The following is an 18,837-nucleotide window of genomic DNA, read 5'->3' as shown; positions in this document are numbered from 1 at the left end:
TAGTTAATCTCCGTAATAATAAACAGCTAACTGTAAGATAAAATAACAACAACTTTCATTCAAAGCTATTCCCTCAAAATAATGGTCTCCAAGATTTTGTTAGTTCGCTGTTTACCGCTGCACTAGGCAATATTCCATCTATTATGGCAGCGTATAACGCTCGCTTGGTAACAGTGTAATGGTCCGTTTGTTTCAAAAGCAGACCGATGACTTTCAGTCCAACTCGAAAGCAAATATACATAAAATCATACCAACTCTCTGTTTTTTTCAGAATTTTTGCCATAAATATATAAAAAAATGTTTTACAATCTATCGTTAAGATATCATTGACATAGTTCATTATTTGTTACGAGGGAGGAGTACAGAGAAAGTTACATCCAGGTGTGTGAGGAAGGATGGCGACGGCACAGTACAGGTTAATTAACTGTCGGTACTAGTGCACGTGTTTCTCGAACACCTGGCTGTTCCTTTCTCCGCACTCGTAACGAACAGTGAACTGTGTCAATATTTTAATGATAGATAGTTAAAATTCTTAATTCTTTTGACAAACAATCTGCAAAACCCCACAGAGTTGGTGTGATGTGTTGATTATGATCCGCGTGTAAACCGAGTACTCTTTAAAAAGTAATTCTAGTTTGTAATGGCTTCACTAAGAGATGTCCAGAATGTGGCTTGATCCTCGGGGTTTTCAGGATACTCTGTGTACGAGTCGGTTTTCATCATGTACAGGAGCTCACGAGGAACGCTTTGTGCATCCACCTCCCCAATCTTTACAATAAGAATAACGCTCCGAGCTTCATAAACACCTTCCATTTTCGCCATCTCAAATTCATATCGACACCATTCGCTTGACAGGAAATTTGGAGAAAGAATGATGAGTGTTCGTCTGCTCGTCTGCACAGCTTTCACAATGTTTGAAGTGATAGGTTCTCCAGGCTTGAAGTCTCTGTGATGAATGCACAGTCGTCTTCCTTGTCCCTCGAGCTCACCAACCAACTTGTCCACAAAGTCAGAGTCTTCATCGGAAGAACACACAAAGGCATCGTAAACAAACTCGTGTTCCCCTCCCTCACTAGCTCTTAGAGGACGATAGCGGTCTCTGGCAACATAGTACAGATACCGGAGTCTCCATCTATACCTGTACAACAGGGCCAATACAGAGATTGACAGCGTAAACGTAATACCGACAAGACTGCTCGTGATAATTCCGAAAAGTGGTCTACATTGTTTTTGTAAGGTATCTACAAATTCTTCAGTCAGGTCGAGTTTTGCATTCATATAATGAACACACGTATACTTACTCAAATTTCTGAAACAATGTCTATTTTTAAAAACCCAAGAGAGGAATGCCACATTTTCACAGATACACGAGAGTGGATTCTGCAAAATGTCTAGAGTAAGATTGTTTGAAAGTGTTTCCAAAGATTCACGAAACTTTACGTCAAGTGTGAAGATTTGATTCTGGCTTAAATCCAGATTTTTTAAGCTTTTCAAATGTCTAATGTCTGGATTCCAGTAAGTGAGTTCATTGTTGCTGAGGTCTAAATGAGTTAGCATTGTGTTGAATTCGAATATGTTTCGATGAAGAAAACGGATTCTACTTGCTGAAAGGTCAAGGATTTCCAGCTTTGTCAAGCTTTGGAAGATGGTCCCACTATCATTTCCGAGTTTACGTAGTGCATCACCTATCAAATTATTTGATATGTTCAAAAACCTTAAGTTTGGAAATGCAGAAAAGAAGTCTTTTTTAATGTAAGTACAGAAAGCGTTTGAAAAATCTGCTCGTTGGAGAGATTCTAAACCTCTAACAGGACCTATCCATCTTGTCATTACGTTATTGGAAGCATCAAATGATCTTATTTTAGGTAATTTTACGTGCATACTGGGAATGTGTGACTTCATCTCGTAGTTTCTGACAGTGAGATTTTCAAGATCAGGAGGACCATAAAACATCTGGTGCAAGTGTCGCTTCCGGCGAAGATGTTTTGTGAACTCCCAAAAGAAATGATGGGTGATGCTCATATCACTCATATCCAGACTCTTCAACCCTTTTGCTTTCATTATATTATACACATAAGCACCGACCGTGAAACGATTGTCTACAATAGATAGTCGCTCTAGTGTTGGTGGGTAGAAGTCAAAGATATCTTCCTCCATCGCCTCTATGAAGTTATGTGCTACCTGAAGCTCTTGAATACACGTGTGTTTCAAATGCATGAACGTTGTATTTTGTGCAACCACGCCAATCGTGAAGGGCAAAACAATTTTGTTCATCTTCAAAACCTTTACGTTAGTTCCAATCATCCCATAGGTAGATCTGGTTGCGTTTGGAAGACCCAGGCCAGTGTTTCCAGACAGATCTATGGTGTGAATGTTCTTCAGGGGAGAAAATGCGTTCTTGTGGATGTCGTAAATGTGACAACTTGATAAATCCAAAAATCGAAGACTCGGTGTTGTTGCAAACATGTGTTCCTGTATATATTTCAGGTAACAGTTACCAGTGAATATTAGTTTTGTCAGATTCGTCAGCTTATTGAAGCCTTTTCCCAGCGTGCGGTTGGGTATACCGTCAATGTACAGCTCCTCCAGCGACTTCAAGTAACTGAACGGTATATCAGGATAGGTGTAGTTTAATGTCGTATCTAAGGATGAATCACAGTTGCCACTGAGTCGAAGAATATGTAGTTGTGCCAGGCCAGAAAACGCACACGGGCTATAAACATCGGAAGACAGACTTAGATTGTTGTTGTTCAAATCCAGTTCAGTTAAAGTAGAGTAGGTTTTGAAACTGTTGCATTTAATTTCCTTCAGTGAGTTATTTCTTAGACTAAGATACGATATATCATTTGGCAAGTGTTGAGGAACCGCTTTCAGTTTCATGCTGGAGCAGTCAGCATGCCGTTGTTTACAGATGCATGGCTTGCAGTCAGTCGATTGCTGACTCAGCAACACTGATACCATGTCCAGGAGGAGGAAGTAGATAAGTTTCATTGCTGAAGGGATGTAAACAAATATGAGTGCGTTAGTGAGGGAGTTTAGTTTTAAGCCGCACTCGGCAATATTCCACCTATATGACGGCGGTCTGTAAATAATCGAGTCTGGAACAGACAATCCAGTGATCAACAGCATGAGCATCGATCTGCGCAATTGGGAACCGATGACGTGTCAGCGTGTCTGACCACCCGATCGCATTAGTCGCCTCTTACAACAAGCAACGTCGATCACTGGGGAGAAGTTCTGAACATACAAATATTTGATTCTGTCATACAGAAAGGGCATATACATTTATGGACAGTGAGCCTGAAGACCTATTCTACCCCGGATGTTTACGGGTCAAAAGTACGATATGATATGGTGTCAGCATACATAACTCAACTCAGTCGCTCTGTCTCTCACACACCGAGAGACACACATGAAGAAGAGTGTGGTGTAAAACTAACCTCACTCACTCACTAACTCACTCACACACGCCCACAAGTACACTTAAATCCCATATTCAGATTTATATTATTGTGGTCGTTTTAGTGCCAGACTAATTCAGCCTGTCTTACAATTCGTCGATCTTTTATCAAGTCGTGTCGTGTCAAATGAAACTGAATATGTTAAATGAAAACATTCATACATGGAATCTACAGTTAAGTACATGAAATCGTATTCACTCTAAAACTATTCGAGAAATAGACCCACCTGAGAAATCGTATTCTCTCTTACACTATTCGAGAAATAGACCCACCTGAGAAATCGTATTCACTCTTACACTATTCGAGAAATAGACCCACCTGAGGTATGTTGAATGTTTCCGTCAAATTCATGTGCTGTGTTTCGAACGAAAGTTATCTGTGCGTTTGAATTCAATGTCGGGATCATTAATATCCTTGCTTAAGGAAAATATTTATCAAGTCGCGAACTGACAGTATTTTCCAAACGTATGCATGCTGGGAAATAGAAGTATCGTTCGAGACCCATGCTATCAACGTATAAAATGTAAAATCACGTGGCCTTAAAATTTGCATTTTGTACGCACGTCATGAAATGCAACATCATTTAAGTGAGTGCCAACAGCTATGATTTAGATGTGTGAATACAGCCGTCGTTTTCAGATATCTTGTATCAATATAAACATATTTTCATGTGGATGCAACATTGCTGCACGTCTTAATATCCACAACCAACTGTGAATTTGTGTATACGTCTCGCACTTGTTCTGCTGCTCAACATGCATTCATGAATATATAATACTGATGCTGATTTAAAATGCGCTCAGACAGAGTACAAAGCGTGAAATACGACAATTAATGTGTTCGGATGGTAAGTACCTGAGTCTCAAAAACTGCAAATTGTTCTCCTTATTGGGGGGGGGGGGGGGGGGTAGCCTAGTGGTTAAAGACCTGGGTTCGAGTCCCCACTTGGGTACAATGAGCCCAGTTCTGGTGTCCCGCTCTGGAAAATTGCTAACATCAGCGTAAAACCATACCCACGCACTTTATTGGTGAAATATCCCATGCCCATATCCCTTAAACACTTTATTAATCATGGTTGAATATCTATAATGCTTGTACTGTAAAATGATCAATATTCATTTACGTCATGGAGCGTGTAAGGTTGCCACAATGAATTACTACCTCTCGGGTGAGTGGGTTTGTGCGTGTGCATGTTCATGCATGTGCGATGTGCTTTATTCTTAATTATGTTATCCATTCATAAATCTGGTGGTGTGTACAGGGGAAAAAATGGGATATCTCTGGAAGATGTTCATGCATTCATACTTCTCAGGATAATCTGCGTATTCCCTCAGAATGCACCAACTATCCTGGTAAATCACCACTTGTTTAGCTTTGAGTTACCAGCGTTCAAATACGCAAGAAGTTTAACTACCCAAGAGCATTGCACCACCGTGCATGATTACCCCATGTGACTTTTTCAGCTTGCGAAACTAAGACATTTATTGTGATCTTTTTTCTTGATATTCAATGCAGAAATTATGCATTCATTATTCAAGTTATCCATATTTAGATACGAATAATTGAGATTATACAAGAGTGCACTTCAAATGGAGGTTGAAACGTAAAACAGTATAGAAGGGTAACTATTTTCGTTCTTTTGTTTAAAGAGGCATAGACTGAAAGAGAAAAATAAGTATACAGAATATCTCAAAATATTGTCAAAATCCGATGTGAATGATGATTGACTGTAAGCGCTCAATGTTCAAAAATCCGTCCACAGACCCTTTCTCAAGCTCTCCCACTCATGTTTGTCTAAAAATGACAAACGATTGAATGGGCGTTATCAGGCTGGTGAACTAATGGAAAGTGTCAGACTGTATAATGGAAAAACTTTCAACATATATGAATATGAAACGAAGTGACCCCAATATTTCACACACTGTAAACATGCCTGACCCAATACGTGCCCTTAATGAGTAAGGAATAACCCTATTTCAAAATCAAACTTTCAAAGCATCTGTGACAATTAAAAGAAACGTATAAGCCATTATTGACTGAATTATCAAATATGCAAATCATACTTGCTTGGAAATGTCTGCAAATCCAGTCATAGCATGACAAAGGCAGTTGTGCATGCAGCATTAACGATGAGGAAATATTTCAAAGGTATAACTTCATATGAAATGAATGCTGAATGGTGGATGAAATAAATATCGCAAATCCGGTCATTATCTGCATTTCCCTCTGTTTTTATATCTGCTTCAGTGGGATAAAATCAGGCTTTGTGTCACGTGCTTCTTATCTAGAGGAAGTTAGCAACATGTGGGATAAGAGTAACTTAATGATGAAGGTTCTTGATAGGTTCAGGGATAATCTACAGCGAGAATCAGCCATAACATGAGCTATAACATACCGACTTGAAACTTTACTACACATCTACTCTCCTAATACTGATACTAATAACAATTATTTGACTTCAACTGAAGTGACAAAATAGTTAAGTTATCTTTCACATGTAGGTTTTCAGTTGTCTCAACACTGGGCGAATTTAATCAACTGTTGAAAATAAACCGGCTCAATCTTAAATACTAAGCCGTCACCATATTGGATACACTGGTTACGTAACGACCCGTGACATACGCTAAGGGACTTTTCGAGGACTTTCCTCTCCCTGTGTATATAGTCTCCCTGGTGGGTTCCACTAAGCAGTTTTTCCTGGGAGAAGTCCCATTCGCTGTCTGGGCTGTGTGTAAAGGAGGTGAGGGCCCTGAGCTGATGATGAACCTAACCAGTGAGTGAGTGAGTGAGTTTAGTTTTACTCCGCACTCAGCAATATTCAAGCTATATTCTGGTGTCCCAGAAATATTTGCTAAAAGCAGCATAAAACTAAACTCACTCATTCTCTCACTCAACAAGGAACAAAGTAAATCGCATGACATCTCGCCCACCTAGTTCTTATCACTCGTGTTGGCGCCAATGTCGACCAAGATCTAGTCCATTGGGTTTTATTTACATGTGCACAACGCGTTGATATGAGACTTGACTCCAGTTTAACTGACACTTATAAAATTGAAACAAGCATTCAAATATCGCTCTTACAAACATGACCGGCATTAGCGGTGAGTTAAGCATTATATCTGTTGGAAATGCACTGTACTAGGTGGTGAGTTAAGCACTGTATCACGTAGTAAGGCATTACACTAACTGGTAAGTTAAGCACTGTATCAGGTAGTAAGGCACTACACTAACTGGTAAGTTAAGCACTGTATCAGTTAGTAAGGCACTACACTAACTGGTAAGTTAAGCACTGTATCAGTTAGTAAGGCACTGCACTAGCTGGCGAGTTAAGCGTTATATCTGTTAGTATTGCACTGCACTAGCTGGCGAGTTTAAAACAGAATACTTTCGTCACCTATATGCATTCAATTCCACAAAACATCATGAAATAGACATCAGCCATGGTGACCTTCAGTGTATCAAACAGTGCAAGCCTTAACGATGCATGTGACTTGATTATCTATCTCGCACCTGTCTATGTTTGACACGACCTATATAATGGCTTGACACTCACGAGCTACACGTCATCGGCAGTTCTTCACCCTCATGTGTGATAGTTAAACATGCATCAACATTTTCTTTTTGTCCCAATGCAAAATATAAACTTATTCATCCTAGTTCACATTCGAAGGCATGTTTCTATAGACTGACGGTTCTACAGGTGTAAGCTGTAACAGCCCACGTCTAAAACTGACCATCTGTCTTATCTCCTCTACGTTGGCGTTTCAGTGTGTATAAGAACAATTTGTAGTCGAGCCACGGAAATCTCGGCGAGGGACATACCTGAATAATGTTGCCAGGTAAGGCAAGTTTAACGCTTTTGTCTCTTTTCTAATGTCCAACAGACAACAGAAAACTGACTTCATATCATGTACATTTGTTTATTAGTAACCCGAAGCCATTATATTTCAAAACCGTGACTCTTTCATTATTACCTGGCTCGTATGAAAAGGGTATAAAAACAACTTCAGTGAGTTTTTGAACTTTCACATCAAAGGCAATATTATTTCAACAGTTACCTCTCTCAGTTTGAACCAGGTATAATAGCACGGCTTGCTGCAAATGCACGGAGGTTATTTCCACACATTACGTGTCATTTTCGTCCTCTTTAACAACATTCGCGGTGTATTTGTGTACTTATTCTGCTCTTGGAGTTTTTCTTGGTTTCAAAGAAACGTGATACGTGTGCCATTCCAGACTTTCACTTTCTTTATCTTGCAGCAGCAGTGTTCGTAGCTACTTTACTCAGCCACTTGGGTAAGTGAATGTAGATAGTCTGTTTGATTTTCATGACAGAAGCTGGTGAATAACGATGAAGGCAAGATACTGCATGAAGATAGCTGAAAAAACACTAATGTACAAATTATAAACAAACCAGCCTGCTCTTTTTTTCATGAATTCGAAAACCACTTGAAACACGCTGTGTATGCACGTATGTCTGTAGTTATGTATGTATGTATGTATGTATGTATGTATGTATGTATGTATGTATGTATGTATGTGATGGATGGATGGATGCCTATGTATGTATGTATGTATGTATGTATGCATGTATGCATGCATGTATGTATGGATCTATCTATGTATGTGTGTGTCTGTTATTATGTCTGTATGTCTGTCTGTATGTATGTGTGCATGCATGTTTCTGCTATTATGTCTGTATGTATGTTTATGTCAATGTCTCAGTGTGTGGGAGAGATAGAGAGTGCTACAGAATTGGGTTAAACGGCGCTTAGAACTGTATACCAGTGACATGACAGTTTGATGAGGGAGGAAATCCTTAATCGGTACTGGTCTTGAACCTCTATCACTTTGATGAAAGCCCCTAGTACAGGTTTCTTGTGTACAGCAGCTGTTAAATGTGCCCATGTACCCCATGGTATTACAGGTGGCATCGCCTCGCAGTCAACACCGCCGCCATGCAGGGACGAGTTCACTGGCTGCACCGCCGGCTCTTGCAACTACGGAGACTACAGCACACTGTTCTGCAGAAAGACCTGCAATTTGTGTGGTAGGAACAGTACACAACAGCACTGCTAATCACTTCTTACAAAGCACATGAAGTACTTCGCCTGCATGTATTTCTATTGATGTTCCTGGGATATTACTGTGAAACATAATTATGTGTCGAGCTAACGGCTGTATCAAAGAAAATGTATTCCATGTTAGATAATAATCTTTTAGTTGTGTGGTGGATATTGGATAACTCGTAGAATTTACATGTTGGTGTCTTTGACCAAAGACGTACGTATATTAATGTACGTCTTTGCTTTGACACAACGGGTGGGTGGTGGTGGGTGGGGAGAGGAGGTGGGGAGGGGGCTACCTTTATACCAGTATGCATTATAAGTTACCATGTGTCCGCGAGTTTGATATGGAGATTTAACATGTGTCCGAATGAAATATTTATCTCAACGAGCACTCTCACTTAATGCTTTAAATCTGGACTGACAAAATAAGACAATCAAAATGTCGGCCGACAGTGTCTGTGTACCTTTTTTTATTTGTACACGTTTTGGTTCAGCATTTCTTCTTTCATTGATCTTGTGTGTGCATAACATGGGATGGTCAGTCACATTGTATGCATCCTTCTCCATGTAAAATATCATTATCATCCCCGTTCTTCTTTTACAGGTGATGTAAAGAAACCGACACCGTATGTCTGTAAAGACCTCCTCTCCCAAAGCTTATGCAGGCACTACTCGTCAGGATGCACTGTACAAGGAGAACAAATCAAATGGGCGATCAAGTATTGCCCCAGGACGTGTCAACTGTGTGGTAAGAAAATATTATTAACATTATTTATTTATCACCAGTATGTCGGCGTTTATTTTTGTCATGTAGCGATTATCAAAACTGTAACAAATTGGGAATAACCAACTACTCCAGCAATATCACGCCGGGGTACACCAGATATGGGCTTGCCACATTGTACCTCACTCGTTTCACATGGCTCTGGAGTCGAAAGGTCCTGAACACCCGTACACGACACGATACTTGTACGACTTCCGCAACCTCTCAGGCCACACGTATGTATAGTGAAGTTGTCATTAAATTCGAGCGTTTAGGGTTCCGAGTTTTCTTCTTCCAGAGCACTGTAAGCTCGGGATTTTGCTGGAATCCTGCTAAAATGACGTAACTACCAACGTAACCACCAACCAATCCACAGTTGCTAAACAGAGGTGGCACTGGTGATCAAATGATCGCTAAAGTTTTTACTCGCGCTTCGTGATACGCCTCATAGTACCCCCCACCCCCACCCCCATTTGATAATGTTGGGTTGATTTCAGTTACCTGAAAAACATGACACCACTGATCATAGGGCCTGTTTTGGGCTTTTCTGCAAATCGATCATAGAACAATGTTGACTTTGATTGGTAGGGTAGCCCAGTGATTAAAGCTTCGCTCGTCACGGTGAAGACCCGGGTGCCATTCCCTTCCTGGGTACAATGTGTGAAGCCCATTTGTGGTGCTCCCAGTCGTGACAATCCTGAACTCAACACCTTAACGGAGATTTGTAACCATGGTAGCGCTGAGGATGTGCAACGCCACAGTGACTCGGCAGTAAATAATGTGTACCACTAATTCTGTTGACAGCTGACCCGCCCACCTGTCGTGACAATTACTCTCAATGCCGCAGTGCAACTGTAGGGTATGGCTGCGATGTCGGAGAGTGGGGAAGAACTAACTGCCGTTCTACGTGCGGCCTTTGTGGTAGGTATCTGTTAATAGGCAGTCTAGGCCTATTTTACGGCAAAGTAGGCCCTAAGCTACCTGTGCTATTTTACGAAACATCGTAATAGAAGTGTTGGTCAGCACCAGGCAAACAAGTTGCCTGTTGGGACCGAAAGGTCGTGCCGGAATACGGATTAGACGAGTGCCGGGTTAGACAACGTTTTAAAGGTCACATATACTCTAATAGGGTACAAATGCAAAATCAGTTGCTGACATCGTTATAATCCAAACCCCGTCATTAAAACTGCTCATTACGGTCTTTAATTACCTTAAATCGACCTTTTTGTCAACAGTGCACAATTCTCAACCGCAAACGAAACTTCAACCAATCAGAGCGGCGCGTCTCCATGACGTAATAGTGGGTATAGAAATGAGGGTCTGTGCAGTATTCATCTACATTTCAGGGGTTAAACTATTTCGTTTACAGGTTTGTACAAACCTGAAATCGCGAAAGCTGTTGAGAAAAATGAAAGCTATATGTTCTCACAACCTACTATCATTTAGTTTTGTCTCCTGCTTTGCCTAGTTTTCGAGTTACAACCCTTGTTTTCATAGACGATTCTGTCAAAATCACTTGGTGTCGCTAGGTTGTAATCCGTGTTAGGTGGTATAAACCTACACGTACGTTATTTGTCATTATACACTTGATAGTCAGTCAATGAATTTATAACAGGTATAATTAGTGGTAACGCCACTTAGATTACCCGGCAAAGGCTCCAATTTGGCATTTCTTTTGTCTGGATCGATCAACGGATTTACCGATAACACGCTGATTGATTAATTAGTTTTATGGGGATTTAAATGGGGGATTTGTCAAAAGGTAGTGTTTATGTATGTACATTTGCTAATCTATACTGAATACACTCTGTCGTGTCTGTGTCTATGTAAAACAACACCCTTCTTTCAAAGGATTAACCGCCAATACATTGATTGATTGCTCATTATTGACTAACTAAGTAACGTTTTAAAAAGAATGACGCACATTATGCAATTAGTTGCCAGGTGTGCTATCTTGGGTAACCAATGAAACTATATTAGACTGTTAAAAGGCACATCACTTGTGAAATCTGCAGATGAATTATATATCACTTGGTTTTGTGGATATTGATGGATACATTCCTCGAAGAAGGTAATAGCCTGACGTTGCTCCTATAACTTTAATTTTAATATTTGCATTTTTGTTTTTAATAAGTTGTCGTAGCTTTCAACAGAATCATTGCTTTCGTCGTTAAGTGTAATAATGCAGACGACATACACAAGGGCGTGCGTGCGAATTATGATTCATATAGGAAAACTATGAAATGTCTACATATTACATTCCTGTTATACATTCGCAGATCGCTTCTTTTGATGAAGTTCCAAAATGCATGCAAGTATGACTATAAAGTAATTAGGATTATAAGACCAAGTGTAAACACGCATATTGACAAGTGTCTACATACTGGTGAGTGAACGTTACAAACCAAGTAAATTTGGCAAGTGAAGAAATTTATGGCGCAGTATTTTCACTTCGACCCCGACCTCGCTTAGGTTATGTTACAGGCTGTGTCATGCAAACTCCTTTTGGTAATGATTCAAATACATATTTATGTAGTTTCGATTGTGTAACTTGATGAGAACAAACCATACATAATCTCATTAATTCAAATGGATTGGACTTCACGATTTTCAAAAATGGCGGCGCCCTGTCTTGGGATGAATGCTATTTAAGTTTGTTTTCACCGACTTACAAAGGGACAATTACTTTCTACTGGTAGTAAAATATGTATTTTATTGATGGACAATAGGAGTTTGCATGACACTGCTTATAACATAACAATTAGGAGGTTAATATAGCATTGCTTGCAATACAAATGTCACTTCGACCGCCACCTTCCTTCCTTGGAAGAAGTCCTTATGCTAAAAGTTGTGTCATGCAAAATCCTTTGGACCATGATTCAAATGCATATTTAACTACCAGTAAAAAGTAGTTTTGATTTTCTAACTTGATGAGAACAAATCATAATCTCAATAATTCTAACGGACTTTAGCCCGTGACTTTACGATTTTAAAAAATGGCGGCGCCCTGTCTGAGGATGAATGCTATTTAAGTGTATTTTCACCGACTTACAAAATCAAAATTACTTTCTACTGGTAGTAAAATATGTATTTTATTTATGGACATTAGGATTTTACATGACATTGCTTATAACATAACAATTTCTGTCTTGGAATCGGTCAGTATATGAGGTCAATATAATATTACTTACGATAATATTGTCACTTCGACCACAACCTCGTTTCCGAGGAAGAAAGCGATATATCCATGCAAAATCCTTTCGGTCAGCAATGTGTAGTAAGCAGTCTTGATTTTATAAACACGATGAAACTTGAACACCATTTTCTATCCTGGAAGCGTGGTTGGGGGCGAACCATCCGATTTAGTATATACCACAGGCGTCCACTTCGCACAACACTAACAACCAATTCACGCACAAACTACAGAGTCTGGTGGAAATCTGTGCATAGTGACACCATCTTCCGACCCCAAGGGACAACTGACGGCAACACAACAATTCGGCATGTCTTTGGTGACGTCGAGAAATCAGCAAAATGACGAGCTTCCTACACATTTTCTATACATTTAACGGGCAATCGTTCCTTCTGTGACGTGACTGTAGGGCTCTGGCGAGTTACGTAACCTGTCTGCGGTTTCGTTTGCGGGCGAGAGAGAAGCAGGCGGCATTTTAGCAACTTTTAAGCGCTTGGTATTAATTAACCACAATTTTTTTTTAAAAAACAAATGGTGTTTCGTCTATGACTAACCAAAAGTCTTTCATATGCAGTGATAAAAAGAGTACCAAAAAATTGAGTTTAGTGGTCCTTTAATAATATCGTTGTAAACCCAAATTGTACGACCGATTTCTGTCGGATTAGACAGGTTCCGGTTTGGGCAGGTTTCACTGTATTCGTTGTCACCGAACTCGCAGTTACTTACAAAGAGCTACACATTTGTTTCTTTGTCTTTAATCGGTATTCCAGCTATATGGTGGTAAATAAATCTGGACACGATAATCCAGTAATCAACAACATGAGCATCGATACATACTGGGAAATGACGGCATGAGTCAATCAAATCAGCGAGCCTAATTGCCCATTCCCGTTAGTCGCCTCTTACCAAAAGCATAGGTTACCGAAGACCATTTCTAACCTAGATTAGCACGGGCAAATAGTTAGACTTATTATATGCAAAAGCCAGAAGGTCCTGCCCCCAATATTCACAAAATTAATGAGAGATGAAAAAATAATCACAAACCATTTTGTTTCAGAATCACTTTAATTGTGTTGAGATACACATCCAAACTTGCAAATCCAATAATAATGAGTGAGTTTATTTTCACGTCATAATCAGCAATAATCCAGGTATATGGCGGCGGTCAGTAATTACAATCTTGTCTGGACCAGACGATTCCGTGATCAATAGCATGAGCATCGATCTGCTCAATTGGGAAGCTTTGACATGTGTCAACCACGTCAGTTAGTATGATTCCCGGATCCCGTTAGTCGCCTCTTGAGACAAGCATGATCCCGTCTTGTGGCAAACATGGAGTTCTACCATGGATCTTCAAGGGTCCCAATAGTAAAATCTATCTAGACATTAAATACGTCTGAGCTTTAATCCCTTACGACTTGCCTGAAATCTATAATTGAAACGTCGAGGCGAACCACTTCCTCCCAAAGGAAAACACTTGCCATATATGGCAAATATTGCTCCTTACATCAATAACTGTCGCATGCGGTGTCGGTGTTTGCCGAACTGGATTATGTCACAACTTGTGCGTAGTTTAGTCGTAAAGAGCGGTCCACGGGACATAACTCTTTGTGGTCAATAATGTTCGTCGGAGTCTTTTCTTCAATAATACGATGCCGCTAACGTTTCTTTGTGGATTGCATTTGTATATGTAATGGATTAGTGAAAAACATTATGTCCGATGTATTTCCTCTTTTGACTTTAAAGGTTCTGTCAGTATTTGCCTCGCTGAATTGCACTGTATTCCACACACTATCAAGGCACACGTTTTCATTGAACAGGAAGTGAGTGCATAGACCGGATATCGTCGTGCCGTTCTCGACCAAAGGAAATGTGTCAGGGATTTTACGAAGAATGGGCGAGGAACAACTGTGCTCTGTCATGTGGATTTTGCAGTAAGTGTTCAACTGTACTTTTTAACACATTTGAAAATCCCTCTCTTTTTTACTTGAAAAGAAAGTGTCTGTTAAACTGGACTGAAAAGAATTTTGGTGAGACGTTTCATTACATCGATTTAGTACTCGAACAAATTCAATGTTAAGTTAACATGTAAGTGACAAGTAGAATATGAACTTTGACTATACATTCTTCTGCTTATGCAGTTAAGTAGGAAATGTTTTGTGTTGAGTGTGGATTTTCATCGTTTTCCAGACTCAACCTTGACACTGACTTCAACGCCAACGCAAATGTTGGTGCCAACGCCATTTGGGAAATGAAGATCAGATACAGATGTAATGTTCCTGTGTCACTAAATAATTGGTCAGAAATATTTTGGACTGAAGTGTTTGGTTTTATTTGAGAAAAATATAAACCGTGCATGATTGTCCAGGTTTTATTATTCCTCCTTATTCTGTACAGCATAAAATTACAAGTTTTCTGTACATTACATAAAATACACGTGTATTTTATGTAATGAGTGTAGCGGTAGAATTTCCTAAAATCCATTTCTTCACCGATTTCGTTCAAATATTTGTAACTTATAGCATCTAAAAACATTATGCAACTGCAAAAGTCTAGATTTATATTTTTGAAAATTAATGTCCAAACAGAGATTCGAACCACTGCGCTTTGATTGGTGACAGTGTTTGGCATCTTAACATCTGTGAGTTTCCGCGACTTCTGTCCTTCCCACAACGAAATGCGTGACATATCTGGTCACTCTTTAGGCAAGTGGGTTTGTTCACAATTGCCTCTGTTCACTCAACTGAAAATGGGTACCCGGTGGGATAAGTCATCTCACTGTTAACCTTCTAGCGCTTGGCAGGCAGCTTGGGATATCGGGGCAATACTGGCCATCACATAACCTCCTACAGCATGCCCGTGTCGGCGCTATATAAGTGGCCGTGTTATCAAGGGCAGTATTAAGTTTTTGGTGTAATATCTGAACATGTATCCTCTGTTCAAATCCCACTTTAACGTTATATGTCTGACATGGACAGATCATGAGCAAATTATTGAAAGATCCATCCATCATACCAGATGTACTTTTGTGAGTTCGAATCTCATCTCCGCCATGTAGAAGCATTTGTTCGTCAGGACCATGCCGTTTTTCTAGTCGGTAGGGACTGGTTGGATGTTTTAGTTAGTTATAGGATATTTATATAGCGCACATATCCATGCAGCTATTACTTGCTCAAGGCGCTGTTATTTGTTTCCCTCGATCATTGGATGTCCGTCTCAGCGTCACATCGTATTATCAATCTCAACTCCCTGGGGAGTATACAACTCTTGCTGCCACTAGGCGCACTGAGTTTATTGTGGCGGTCTCATCCTAACGAGGATGGTTGTTGTTTAACGCCACATTCAGCAGTATTCCAGCTATATGGCAGCGGTCAGTAAATAATAGTCTAGTGATAAACAGGTTGTGCATCGATCAGTTGAGATACGATGGCATGTGGCAAAAAGCCAGCGAACCTGACCACCCGATACCGTTTGTCCCGTCTTACGACAAGCATGGGTTACTGAAGACCCCGATCTTCGTGGGTATGTTGGACATACCTTTTACATGTATATGCGTATGGACACACCTTTTACATGTATAACTGAACAGATCTGATGATGTTCAGTTTGACAAAGTTGCAATTTAAGTAAACTTAGCCCCAGTGTTATTCGTTACACTCCTTCACTAGGTCCTCGTAGGAGGTCGCATCAGGTAACCTTTGAGATTGACCAATCAGAACACAGCTTACCCAATTGCGAAAGAGGACATTCGCATATACCTTTTGAATTTATACCTACGCATAGCTTTATGCCTGAACGATTCCGAATGCTATTTTCCATACGATCGCTTCCGGGTGATGGACATGGAGCACCTTAATTACAACAGTGAATAAACAGTCGCTGAAAATAATAACACTGGGGCTAAGTTTGCTTAGACTGCAGCAATTTGTTTTCATTCGACAAGATGACGTGTTTCAAACAGCATGCTTACGCGCTGTCCCAGCGAAAAGTTCTTTCTTATCAAAACACAGCTGTCCATCATGTTTAAACACCACAGTAAAGCCCATGCTGACGTGATTTCCCAAACTGAAGAGATATGACCATATTAGGCTCATGCGAAGTTCTAACACTGTAGGAACTTGAGTCATAGAAGCCATTATATTCCTGGCTAACGAGGCTTGATCAAATTTAACCCATGTTAATAACGATATTCACCCCAAATGAAAAGCATTAAATGCAGCCTCAGTTGTATAACACACCATCACCTTTTCGATGCTGAGAACGTGTATATTGCTAAGAAGGGCTTACACTGTTCCCTTATATGGAATTTTAGGCTTGTAAATGACAAGAAAATATCCAAGAAAACAAGAAACACTATCAAACTGCATTATTTATTTCAAACAATATTTATCTCAACAGTAAATGTGTATGGATTTAGCACGGCGGTGGACATCCGAAATCGGCTACACACATTATTCCCATGAAGGGAATCGAACCCTGGTCTTCAGTGTGACGAGCGAATGTTTTAACCATAAGCAGGGTACCCCCGCCAGCCAACATGTCAACAGTGTTAAACATAATTAACAAAAACCCTTCAATAATGACAAGAGAGTCCATTGTATGTTTCTAACTATGCCATAAGCATGCGTTTTCTGAAAATGAAAATAGGACGTAAAAAGCGTGACCTCACATCAATAACACCTCTTACTCGTGAAGATGCGGGTCTTCAGCAACCCATGCCTGTCCTAACGGGATCGGGTGGTCATGACCAGGCTCGCTGACTCAGTTGACACCTGTCATTGTATCCACTTTGCTCGCTGACTAAGTTGACATAAGTCGTCCCACTTGCGCAGATCGATGCTCGTGCAGTTGATCACTGGATTGTCTGGTCCAAACCCAATTATTTAAAAACCGCCACCATATAGCTGGAATATTGCTGAGTGCGGCGTCAAGCAACAAACAAACAACATGCACTTTGTTTGTTGGAGTGTTGTTGTTGATGTTGAATGTGTTGTCCACTAAAATGTGCCACCTCTCAGAGTACGCTGAAAATTCCCTCGGAATCACCTGGCATGAAAATATACAGGATGTGCTTTCATGAATGACGGGTTGGGTTTTTTTTATGATCGCCAGTGCATCTTTTAAGATCGTCCTGGTGTTTTTTTATATTTTTGCATTCCTTGGAAAACTCAAAACGAGTCCTCATTCCGACTCATTATGAAAATCCAAAAGACAGAAGTATTATCGATTCTTTTCCTGACAGACAACTGGCTACAGAATCTATGCATTTACAAATGTGCTTCAAAACGGTCGTGGCGGCCACCATCTAGTGATGACCGTTTTCAAATCCATGGCAACACTGCCCTGGATGGACATTTTCAGCGTCAGGTATATGTAAATCATCTTTAGAGGAACTAAATGTTGTACAATGAGGAGTGACTCCCAACCCCCACACTAAAATGTACGTACAAGAATTTTAAAGCATATTTTACTATTATCTAATGTACAAAACTGCTTGTGCAAAACTATTGTACAAAGCAAGAGTACAAGACTGATGTACAAAACTCCCCCACCCCTCCTACCTCCTTTCATAATATCATCACACGCATGCACGCACACACGCACGCACACACGCACACACGCACGCACACAATGTGAAAAGGTGGGAGTGAGTGAGTAAAGCCTTACGTCATCTTTAGCAACATTTCAGCTCGTAGCATCCGTACCTCCTGTGTTACAGTACAGGAGGTACAATGGCTACGAGAAAATTACAAGATCTTAGGCTTACGAGAGTTTTGTGAACCGGACCCCACGTCACAAGGGATTAGGTTCACTCTTGAAACCATGTGTGGAATCGGGCTTCGGTCTGAGGCATTACAAGAACGCTTTAACTGCGTAGTCTCCCTAATTTTGTCAGAGCCAGTTGAATGAGTTTAGTTTTACGCCGCTTTAAGCAGTATTCCAGCAATATAACGGCGACTGACGCCAGAAAACGTTCTTCACACTTTGTACCGATGATGAGTATAGAACACCTATGTTTTGCGTTCCTGTTGTGTATTGTGTTATGGGTGATATTTACAGTGGCTTTGGCGAACTATTTTCGTTCTCAAATGGACAACCCCAGCAACAGTGTGAAGGCTCACTTCACAACTGACTGATTCACTTTGCGGTTTTAGAATATATTTAGAAGTTGGAGCACTAAGGAAGGATAACAATTTGTAGACGAACAACAGTGAAGGTAGTAACATCTATTGATGTTTGAATGGGTGATATTCAAGGTTTATTTTAGGAACAAGTTTTTTACAACAAATCGGGTTAAGCGTCGCCAACTCTAACGTCTGAGGGAAGACATATATTTCCTTTCAAACGTAT

General features: G+C 40.2%; 2 protein-coding genes and 1 pseudogene across 3 annotated transcripts; 1 reads left to right on the top strand and 2 right to left on the bottom strand.

Moving 5' to 3' along the window:
• Window positions 1-630: 630 nt before the first annotated feature.
• On the bottom strand, window positions 631-2,157 carry LOC137257494 (toll-like receptor 4). Its single transcript, XM_067794822.1, has 2 exons — window positions 1,898-2,157; window positions 631-1,138 (listed from the first exon to the last, which is right to left on the bottom strand). Exons 1-2 carry the CDS (start codon window positions 2,155-2,157, stop codon window positions 631-633), a joined length of 768 nt encoding a protein of 255 aa, XP_067650923.1.
• Window positions 2,158-2,290: 133 nt separating this feature from the next.
• Window positions 2,291-4,589, bottom strand: LOC137257493 (leucine-rich repeat-containing protein 4C-like; annotated as a pseudogene).
• Window positions 4,590-7,123: 2,534 nt separating this feature from the next.
• LOC137257855 (uncharacterized protein ZK643.6-like) lies at window positions 7,124-15,036 on the top strand. 2 transcript variants are annotated; one of them, XM_067795338.1, is made up of 7 exons: window positions 7,124-7,300; window positions 7,722-7,757; window positions 8,389-8,511; window positions 9,135-9,278; window positions 10,098-10,214; window positions 14,307-14,420; window positions 14,677-15,036. In XM_067795338.1, the coding sequence occupies exons 1-7, from the start codon at window positions 7,291-7,293 to the stop codon at window positions 14,739-14,741; spliced, it is 609 nt and encodes a 202-aa protein (XP_067651439.1). In that variant the 5' UTR covers window positions 7,124-7,290; the 3' UTR covers window positions 14,742-15,036. The 2 variants fall into 2 exon arrangements, with proteins under 2 accessions (XP_067651439.1, XP_067651440.1); XM_067795339.1 differs by having other exon boundaries at window positions 7,228-7,300; window positions 7,725-7,757.
• Window positions 15,037-18,837: the final 3,801 nt, after the last annotated feature.

Source organism: Haliotis asinina, chromosome 12 (genome assembly GCF_037392515.1).
Source record: "Haliotis asinina isolate JCU_RB_2024 chromosome 12, JCU_Hal_asi_v2, whole genome shotgun sequence".
NCBI classification, from domain to species: Eukaryota; Metazoa; Mollusca; class Gastropoda; order Lepetellida; family Haliotidae; genus Haliotis; species Haliotis asinina.
This window is presented reverse-complemented; position numbering and strand designations above follow the sequence as displayed.